This window comes from Oculina patagonica, chromosome 6 (genome assembly GCF_052425735.1).
Source record: "Oculina patagonica isolate OP01 chromosome 6, crgOcupat, whole genome shotgun sequence".
Taxonomy (NCBI): domain Eukaryota; kingdom Metazoa; phylum Cnidaria; class Anthozoa; order Scleractinia; family Oculinidae; genus Oculina; species Oculina patagonica.
The window spans coordinates 2,675,704-2,685,081 of NC_135763.1; the positions used below are offsets into that span (position 1 = coordinate 2,675,704).

General features: G+C 40.0%; 2 protein-coding genes and 1 long non-coding RNA gene across 5 annotated transcripts; 1 reads left to right on the top strand and 2 right to left on the bottom strand.

Moving 5' to 3' along the window:
• The first annotated feature begins 989 nt into the window (after positions 1 to 989).
• On the top strand, positions 990 to 6,171 carry LOC144658758 (trypsin-like). Of its 2 annotated transcripts, XM_078519226.1 has the most exons (5): positions 990 to 1,149; positions 1,512 to 1,562; positions 3,639 to 3,854; positions 4,793 to 5,037; positions 5,410 to 6,171. In XM_078519226.1, the coding sequence occupies exons 1-5, from the start codon at positions 1,041 to 1,043 to the stop codon at positions 5,698 to 5,700; spliced, it is 912 nt and encodes a 303-aa protein (XP_078375352.1). In that variant the 5' UTR covers positions 990 to 1,040; the 3' UTR covers positions 5,701 to 6,171. The 2 variants fall into 2 exon arrangements, with proteins under 2 accessions (XP_078375352.1, XP_078375353.1); XM_078519227.1 differs by lacking the exon at positions 1,512 to 1,562.
• Positions 2,546 to 2,956, bottom strand: LOC144658760 (uncharacterized). 2 transcript variants are annotated; one of them, XR_013571779.1, is made up of 3 exons: positions 2,895 to 2,956; positions 2,700 to 2,780; positions 2,546 to 2,641 (listed from the first exon to the last, which is right to left on the bottom strand). It is a non-coding gene; the product is annotated as an uncharacterized LOC144658760 (long non-coding RNA). The 2 variants fall into 2 exon arrangements; XR_013571780.1 differs by having other exon boundaries at positions 2,700 to 2,818; positions 2,895 to 2,935.
• A 36-nt stretch (positions 6,172 to 6,207) lies between the features above and the next one.
• Positions 6,208 to 9,254, bottom strand: LOC144658757 (D(1) dopamine receptor-like). The gene has a single exon (XM_078519225.1). It carries the CDS (start codon positions 8,465 to 8,467, stop codon positions 7,307 to 7,309), a length of 1,161 nt encoding a protein of 386 aa, XP_078375351.1. The 5' UTR covers positions 8,468 to 9,254; the 3' UTR covers positions 6,208 to 7,306.
• Between the last annotated feature and the right edge of the window lie 124 nt (positions 9,255 to 9,378).

Below are 9,378 nucleotides of genomic sequence, written 5' to 3' on the forward strand. Positions count from 1 at the left end.
AAGCCCAAGGCTTCGGGGTTTTGTGGTATTAGATTTACGAAGCTTCACATATATGAACTAGATGTTTTTAAAGCAATTTTGATGTATTCAGCGATCTGATATCGCGCCTAAGGTTAACCTTACTAAATTGATACCATTAAAATTGGATTGTAATCTCGACATATTAGCCAAATTAGCTAATAAACTGATTATCTTATCTATCTTATCTGTAATTTAGACGTATATCAATGTTGATCTGACTATATCACTGTTGCTATGTTCTTGTTTTGACACAGGCTATATACACAGGCTAATATCAGGATTGAGTTTATCTGGAGGTGTTGCTCTTTAACTTATCACCAACTTAGTTGCTCTTCGTGAAATTTATCGTGAAATTTAAAAACAAGGAAAAAAGAACATATTAGAAACACAAAAACCTTTAAAAAAGGTTCTAACATCGCGTCACATGCCTGGTTGAACGACCAGTGCGCGCGTGATTGATAAGGGAAATTATTTTCGCGTCAGAAAAACTTTGGAATCCTGGCACACAGCAATTACGAACCATGCTGACAATAATGCGAAACAATTACCAAGACAATATTCAATTTTATTTTGAACCTCTCATTAGCATTTTTTCCCGCACACAAACCTTTTTATTGTATTTATTAGAATTTCGTTTTTTCACACTTTTTATAGTATATATTTTAACGTTCGCGCTTTTTATTTATTACTTGTCAAAGACTACAGACTGGTAGTCGAAAGCTCGTTTTTTGCATATTTTTAACCAGAAATCGCATTTTAATATTTTACAATGTCTTACCCTGGTTACTCGTCTATTTTTAAACGAATCTTGATATGTTAACATCGACCTTGCTGTACGCATATCAGTCGTTATCTAGCTATATCACTCTTTCTAGAAACACAACAAACCTGGTTGTTATGTCCATTTTTAACAAGTATACACACAGGCCTATATCAGAAATTAGTTTAAATGGAGTTGTTGCTCTTCAGCTTCGTACAAACTTAGTTTGATCTTTTGCGCAAGACGTTTTTCGGGCAAAATGTTGGTCATGCCTAACCAGCTTTTTGCAACCTTAGCTCTGTTTTTACTTTTCTCCTTTACTGAGCTCAGCCAAGGAAGAAAAAGGCAACCAAGGAATGATATGGAAGGTACGTCTGACCTCAATTTATTCAACAACAGGTTAAAGTAAGGAGATCTTAGTTGTACCTTGTTTTTCATGTTCTTTGAGTACTGCGCATTTGTAGTCAGCCGGACATTAGTCTCGCCTACATAAAAAGAAATCTGCTATACTAACACTGATCATGGATGATCGGATCATTTTAAACTATGGGAGTTGGACCAGTTAATTGCGAATTCAACTAAAACCGAATAAAGCTACCCCTCCTCGCTTGTTTTTACTATACGTCCATTTTATAAGAAAGTGCCCCTCTGACTGGAAGTGATAGCAGTAACTGATAGATAACACAGAAGAAGTTTCCTCAAGCTTTCCTTTTATTATTACGTGTTTCAGATATCTTCAAGGCTTTTTTTAAAGGACACAAGTTCAGAAACAAACGTCAGGGTTTGTATAAGAGCTTTGTTATTTTTATTTGTTTGATTAGAGCGGTTTTCACTTGAGTGTTGAAAGTAATTCCCGTATTCTTTGGTTTTGCATTAATACGCTTTAGTGATTGGTTTAAAAATCTCGCGCCGCTTTCTTAGCTTGTCTGTGTCCTCAAGTTTTGATTGGCCAGAGTAATTACCTTGCTTTGGTTTTACGACACTCATTTGAAAACTGCTCTACTGTCGGTATTACCTACGCCAAGAAAACCGCACCAAAGAGCTATCTTCATGTCGTAGTCGCTGTGAAAAAGATTTTCTTTACCCTCAAGACGTATGTTGCCCAGCTGTGTACGATTACAGAAATAACGAATTGTAGGGCTATGCATGGATAGCTATTGTGGAGCTACAAAAACACCGACCGGCAATTGTGGTGCTTTCTTTTCTTTTTTCCCCATCGATAAAAATAAAACACAAAAACGCCTGAGATCTAAGATCGCAATGTGGTCATCTAAAGATGGCGATATCATGATATTCAGTTTTTTAGTATCTCAGTAAGACTAACTTGTGGTCAATACCATAAGACGGGCTCCTGTCACTACCAATGCTTTTTTACGTGATCAACTCGAAATCTTTTCCCCTTACCTTTTGGCAATTTCCAGCAACCAGTGACCTTTTAAAATTGATCCCAGATCTCAACTCTGATCTTTGATCCTATCGCCGTTTTCCCGATCCCGGGACTCTGATTCCTTATCCCAGGGGATCCCTGCTCCCGGGGCTCTGATTCCTGATCCCAGGGGATCCCTGCTCCCGGGGCTCTGATTCCTGATCCCAGGGGATCCCTGCTCCCGGGGCTCTGATTCCTGATCCCAGGGGATCCCTGCTCTCGGGGCTCTGATTCCTGATCCCAGGGGATCCCTGCTCCCGAAACTCTGATTCCTGATCCCAGGAAATCTCTGCTCCGGGGCTCTGAACCCTCTCCCAGCTCTTCCCTCCCTGGGTCGGCCTGATCCCAGGAAATCTCTGCTCCGGGGCTCTGAACCCTCATCCCAAAGCTCTGATCCCTGATCCCAGTGCTCTAATCCCAGATCCCAGGGGATCCTTGTTCCCGGGGCTCTGATTCCTGATCCCAGGAAATCTCTGCTCCGGGGCTCTGAACCCTCATCCCAAAGCTCTGATCCCTGATCCCAGTGCTCTAATCCCTGATCCCAAGGGATCCCTTCTCCCGGGGCTCTAATCCCTGATCCCAGGGGATCCCTTCTCCCGGGGCTCTAATCCCTGATCCCAGGGGATCCCTGCTCCCGGGGCTCTGATGCCTGATCCCAGGGGATCCCTGCTCCAGGGACTCTGATACTGTCCATTAAAACTGGAAAGTAGTTACGAAGATGATGCCGGCATTAAATTTGGTTTTGCTAAGTTCTTATCATTTTTAATCAGTGTTGTGCTATTGATATTTTTTTCTGTTGGCATTTGTTTTTATTCGAGTTGTGAATGGTTGATTGCGTTATTAATTACGGCTGCTGTAATTGGCCAGTTGTGACAACTTTTACAACATAATAAAATCAATAAAAAACGCCGCTGGCTAAAAATGTTTAAAAAAATATTGAGCTTTCGTCTGTCGCTCTACAGCCTTCGACGGATAAAAATTTGAATACAAAATGAATAAAATACATACAAGAAAGGTAAGATAGAAAGAAAATAATAAAAAACAAAAGCAAAGTAAAAATGTGCTAATTAAATAAGAGGCTATTTTTTGAAAAGAATACAGTATTGGCTTGGAATGGGCTTTGAATTATTGTCAGCATAGTAGCAGAAGTGTGCCAAGCCTCCAAAGTTTTTCTAATGCGAAAAGAGCTTTTGTCAATGACACTAGAGTTCTCAAGGTCTTTGCGATGGTCGAATGACCACGTTTTTATTATGTCTCATCCTGGCTGCGCTCCAATCTTTAACTTTTACGACAGTCTTTACAAGCTGAACCATGTGCACTGTGAATAATAAACTTGGATTTTTTTTTTTTTTGCGTTACATTCCTGTAATTAAGTGAAAAAATAATCATAACAAACAGTGAACTGTTGTCTCATCTTTTTCCCTAAATTAGCCAACGTGGAGTGTGGCAGGAGACCAGCTGCTCCCAGAATTGTAGGGGGCACAGACGCAGTGCCAGGGTCCTGGCCATGGCAAGTGTTATTGGACTTCAAGGGGTTCCCAGGCCCTCAGTGGTGTGGAGGCTCCATTCTTAACGAATACTGGATTGTCACTGCAGCTCATTGTTTTGGTCCAGGAACTATTCCTTCGAACTATACCGTAACCGTAGGTAAGGAGCGCGCTTCTTTATCACATTTTATAACCCACCCACTAATTTTTTCGCGCGCTCATTGGACAAAACGCATCATGTGGTACAAAATCGGACGACGGGTATCGGCGAATATACCCCGTTCGATTTTGATATCCGTCGCCCGATTTGTAGGCAAGCACAAAACAAACGAATGAAGTCACAATTATTCAATTCTAACTTTTAAAATCAACATGACTTACATTTGTTTCAACCACAGTTACACCGGGTTTATTACGTAGGTTTTTTTCCTATAAATTGACTGGCTATAAAGCGCGTTGTAGAAATTTATCGGAGGGTTATAAAATAAATAAACCCCTTTCTTGCTTGCAGGTTTATTGGCGGACAATGCCCTTGGCTGAAAGATTGTCCTCAGAATTTCACAGTTGCCCTCGGAGCTTCGCTTCACGGCCAACTGTTCATTTTTCGACAATCTTTCAGCCTCGGGCATTATCCTTCAATATACCAGCCGCCTGAAGGGGTTTATTTACTAAATATGGGGATCTAGCGTTCTGTGCTCTCTAAGGTTTGTTCAATTTTGAATATTTTTAACCACCGCTCTTACTTGTTAATTACGAATTATACTGCTCATGAGAAATTAAATTAGCCTAATTATGTTGTTGAGTATACTTTAAGTCGTTTTCTTAATAGCAAGGGGGGCTAGAGCATTACCTAATACTAAATATCCCATTTAAATACTGCAAAACTGTTTCTATCTTTCTCTTGAGATATCAATGCCTTGAGTGAATAAGCAAAAGGCGCGAAAAACGCGCGCGAGCCCACAGGGCCTATCCCCAATCCCAATCGAGCTTTTCGCTCTCTCAGTTGCTGTTTACGTTAGACTGGATGGGCAGCTCTATTTCCTCAGTACTTGGTCACTAACCAATGTGTATCAAACATTTTGTTTATTTCTGTTACAGGCGAACATGATGTTCGTGTAGTGGAAGGAAACGAGCAAGTAATCCCGATCGACAGGATTATTCTTCATCCCAACTGGAATCGGCCAACTGCAGACTATGACATAGCACTGATCAAACTGAAGAACCCAATTAAGTTCAACAGCAACGTGAGACCTGTCTGTCTTCCCACAACGGACTTTGCTACCGGAACTGATTGTTACATCAGTGGATGGGGTCGTACAGTGGAGGGGGGAAGTGCTGCAGAGGTAATAAAACACTACAACAATTTTTTTTTTACTTTTTGGTAAATAATGGTTTCACTGGGCCGCGTTCGTTCTGAGTTATTTCATTGAATGTCTGTTATAAACAGCATTCACCTCTTTGGCATAAATACCACAAACGAGATTAATTGGTGGACTGTGAAATTCAGTTACTGTGCAAAGTGTGACAGAAATAAATTAAACTTAACATTTTTGAAACCTTAGAGATTTCTATGGCTCAGTGGAAACTCTAGTCATGTCTAGTCACCCAAAAAACAAAAGATATCGGGATATATCTGCCGGTAAACAGTATTGTTGCAAGCCTGCTTTAAAATAAACAAATAAACAAAACAAAACAAACTGCTGCCTATATTTCAGATTTTGCAGCAAGCACAAGTTCCTCTTGTGTCACGTGACACTTGTCAGAAAGCATACGATGACCTGGTCGGAGTGACCATTACAGAACGCATGCGCTGTGCAGGTCCTGCCGCAGGAAAAATCGGCCCGTGCCAAGCAGACAGCGGAGGACCGCTGGTCTGTCCGAAAAATAACAAGTGGTATCTTATGGGTATCACCAGCTGGGGAGTTGGCTGCGCGCGAGAGAATAGATACGGAGTTTATGCTGACGTGTTGGAGCTTAAATCCTGGGTGCAAGAAACCATCAATTAAGGCTGTCCTTCAACTTTGAATTCGTAGATCAAGCTGCACGAGGAGAAAAGCAGTCTAATAATGTCACGCTATTAAAACACTATTTGTAAAAGACTATATGTAAAGTGTACCATTTATGGAAAATTCTGCCTTTGGAAACCACACTTATTATCTGCAAGGTAAAAAATTACGAATGAAAAAAGTTGACACTGGCTAAAAATATTGTTTTTGGACGTTTCGGCCACTACTGTTGCCTTCTTCAGCAAGATAAAAATGCTACAGCAAGATAACAGTGTTACATATTTTAACAGGACGCCGTTGAACATTTGCATTTTTATCTTGCTGAAGAAGGCAACAGTAGTGGCCGAAACGTCCAAAAACAATTTTTTTAGCCAGTGTCAACTTTTTTCATTCGTAATTTTTAACATGCCTGGCTACAACCCGAACATTTGTATCTGTAAGGTGTTTTAGCAATAAACGAGGGAATGAAAAGTATTGTCAGTTGTAATTATTTTTAAAGTTGTAGAATTCGTGATTTTTTAATTTTCTCTGTTACAATTACATGTAAACTTATTCGGGAATAGCGAGTGAAAGGAGAAGTGAAGGACATGATCGTAGGCTAGATGTGCGATTGTCCGCTTGAAAAGGGTAGGTAAGTCTGTGTCTTAGCCAAGTTGCCCATACAGAGATCAAGTTGCACACGAAGAAAAGCTATCAAATCACGTCCCTCTAAAACACTATGTGTAAACTGTACCACTTATGGAAAATTCAACCTATGGAAAACAACACTTATTATCTTAAGTAGGTTTTTTTTAGCAATAAACGAGGGAATGAAAAGTATTGTCAGTTGTAATTATTTCTAAAGTTGTAGAATAAGTGATTTTTTAATTTTCTCCCCTACAATTAGTGAAAGGAGTAGTGAACAAGGGCATGATCGCAGGTTAGATGTGCGATTGTCCGCCTAAAAAGAGAGTCGCTTAAATTTCAAGTTGGAAAAAAAGTACCGAGTTTGTAAGTCACAGAACATAAAGATACGGGTTGGCCATTTGAAAAGAGGTTTTTTTTCATCTAACATGCGAAGTTTCTATTTTCTTAAGGAGGGAATTATTTCCGGAAATGCACAGTTTAATTATGCACGCACTAAAACAAATACATTAGCGAGATCAAATAAATATTGCACTACCATTATTACAAGTTCGTTTTCTGTTACTATGGTAATTAAAATAGGTTCTCGTAAACAAATGTCCATAAGTCATTTTGCAGAAACATTTTTTTCTATTTTTTTACACCAAAATATTTCAGATAAAAGCTTAACGGCTGCCTTATTACAAGTGCAGGCTTTAAAAGAAATATTACATATTTATTTACATGGTACTGTATTAAAATTCGCAAATATTAAGTTCTCTGCCATCCCCTGAAAAATGTGTAATTCGGATACTAAAACGAACGTTTGAAAGAACAGGTTAAATTACAATAAAAATATTGGTCTTACTTTGTAGCTGGCGACCAAGGCAGCTTTGAAACGCCTAACCACTAACAAAAGTTCTTGTATTGTCGTATAAAATACTTGTACAAGTATATTAATCTAGTTTGCGACTTCGCTTCGGAGAATGGAGGTCCCTCAAAGTTAAGTATCCGTGGTCACAGTAAGCTGGCAGATTTTAGTGTGTTCTTTGCTTCTTTTCATCTCACAAAGATCTTCATGTGTTTTTCTCCGATGAACTTCAGTAGTCTCTCTGAATGTTTTCTGCGCGGAAAACATTTCAGTAGGCACGACACTCGCACCTTTCCAAATATTAAAATTGAAACGGGTCCTTCCATAAGGCAGCCTCTTACAACAAAGTCCTCGAACAAGAAGACGTCGAAACGCACTGCGAAATGTGCGGGTAAAAAGCATATAAACAAGGGGATTAAGGGTGCTGTTGGCGTAATGGAGCCATTTACTGGTATTAACCCAGCCATAGTCATCCGGACAGTTTGAACAAACGGCATACAGGACAACAATCGAAAAGAATGGTCCCCAGCATAGAACAAATGCTCCCACTACTATCCCCAACATTTTGGTCACCCTGAGTTCACGACGAAAAGTCACGTTGTGTTCTCTTTGAATCCCATGCTGAATTCCAGAATTTGCAGCGCTGATTTGATGAACCTGACGCAGGGCAACGCAGCCAATTTTACTGTACACACCGATAAGAATTAGTAAAGGGAAAAAGAAAGCTGCGAAGGAGATAAAAATCGCGTATACTTTTCCCGCCGTCGGCATGAGAGCTTCAACTACCGTTACAATCGATAGACTCGCACAGAAAAAGGCAAAAAGCCAAGCAAAAGCAATCGAAGCTTTCGCACGCTTTGGAGTCATTCGGCTGTGATAGGTTAGAGGCGAGTTGATTGCCAAGTGTCTGTCAACGCTTATCATGCAAAGATTCACGATGGATGCTGCGCTGCAGAGAATATCCACGTATTGCCACGAATAATAAAGCACCATATCGCGTTGTGTATCTTTGGGAATCTTCGAGAGGGCCGATAGACGAATATACATCCAACATGGCATCGAGAGTGAAGCCACGAGAATATCTGCCACGGCCAGCGACACAACAAAATAATTTGTGATTGTTCGGAGTTGGTGAAAGCGGTAGAAAGCTAAAATCACCAAACCGTTGCCAAACAAAGCCAGGAAAATCACCAAAGACATCAGCGCTGCTGTAGAATTGAATTCCACTGGGTCAACCGGTGAGCTTGGCGTTGATAAACTATCATTGTTCTCTGGCGATGAAGAAAGATCCATTGTCACGCGCGGTGGTGTTGCTTTGCTTGTTGCTGTAGTTCGCTTGAACGTTTGATCAAACTGTGTCAAAAACGTTTGCGATTATGAAATTCATCCTTGTGCGAGGGGAATTCCTAATTAGTGTCTATTTATACAGGTGCCGGATTCAAAAAAACGATTTCCAGAAAAGTCGCTCACTCCTTGGTCGAACTCAATCTGAAATATGTCATGCAAATTAGGGAAAATGTTTAAAAAGATGTCGGTGACTTTGTCGTGAACGGGAAATCAATAATCAAAAAATCAACTTTTTAGAAAAATAGCTGTCGATGGAACTGATATTATTGTGGCCGCAATTCAAATAATCAAGCACATCCAAGAGTAAACATTTCCAGCATGGAGATTTTCTTCATTTTCTTGTGATTACACCAAGGAAATTGGTTTAATTCGCGAGTTTATGCAAAGCGGTAGTCAGAACTCTCCTCGCGGGAAGCCCATTCACTGCCCAACTTTTAAAATGAACCTTTGATGAAGTTTTCATGGGGCTTGTCTTTGTGCAACTGGCAAGTAGTAAGTAAAAAGACAAACACAGCTGAAAGCCACGATTGATGGATTATCTGTAATATTTCGATTGATCAGTACACAAACACAAAATGACAGCCCGAAAAAAGTACAACGTTTACACAAGAGCTACAACGTCACATGTTTGCTAGTCGCCGAGTAAACAAAAACCTTTCTTTTTTCTTCCTTGGTAATAATCGAAGAATCGAGCCGGCATGATTTTGCATTTGTATCAAAATTAGAGGACAACGGATGTGAACGCAAAAGTAATAACCACGAGGCGATGAATTCAGGAGATTTTAACACGATTAAAAAAGTAATATATCTACTTTTTGCCATGATTCAATCAGTAAACTTCCATAATTATAAATATT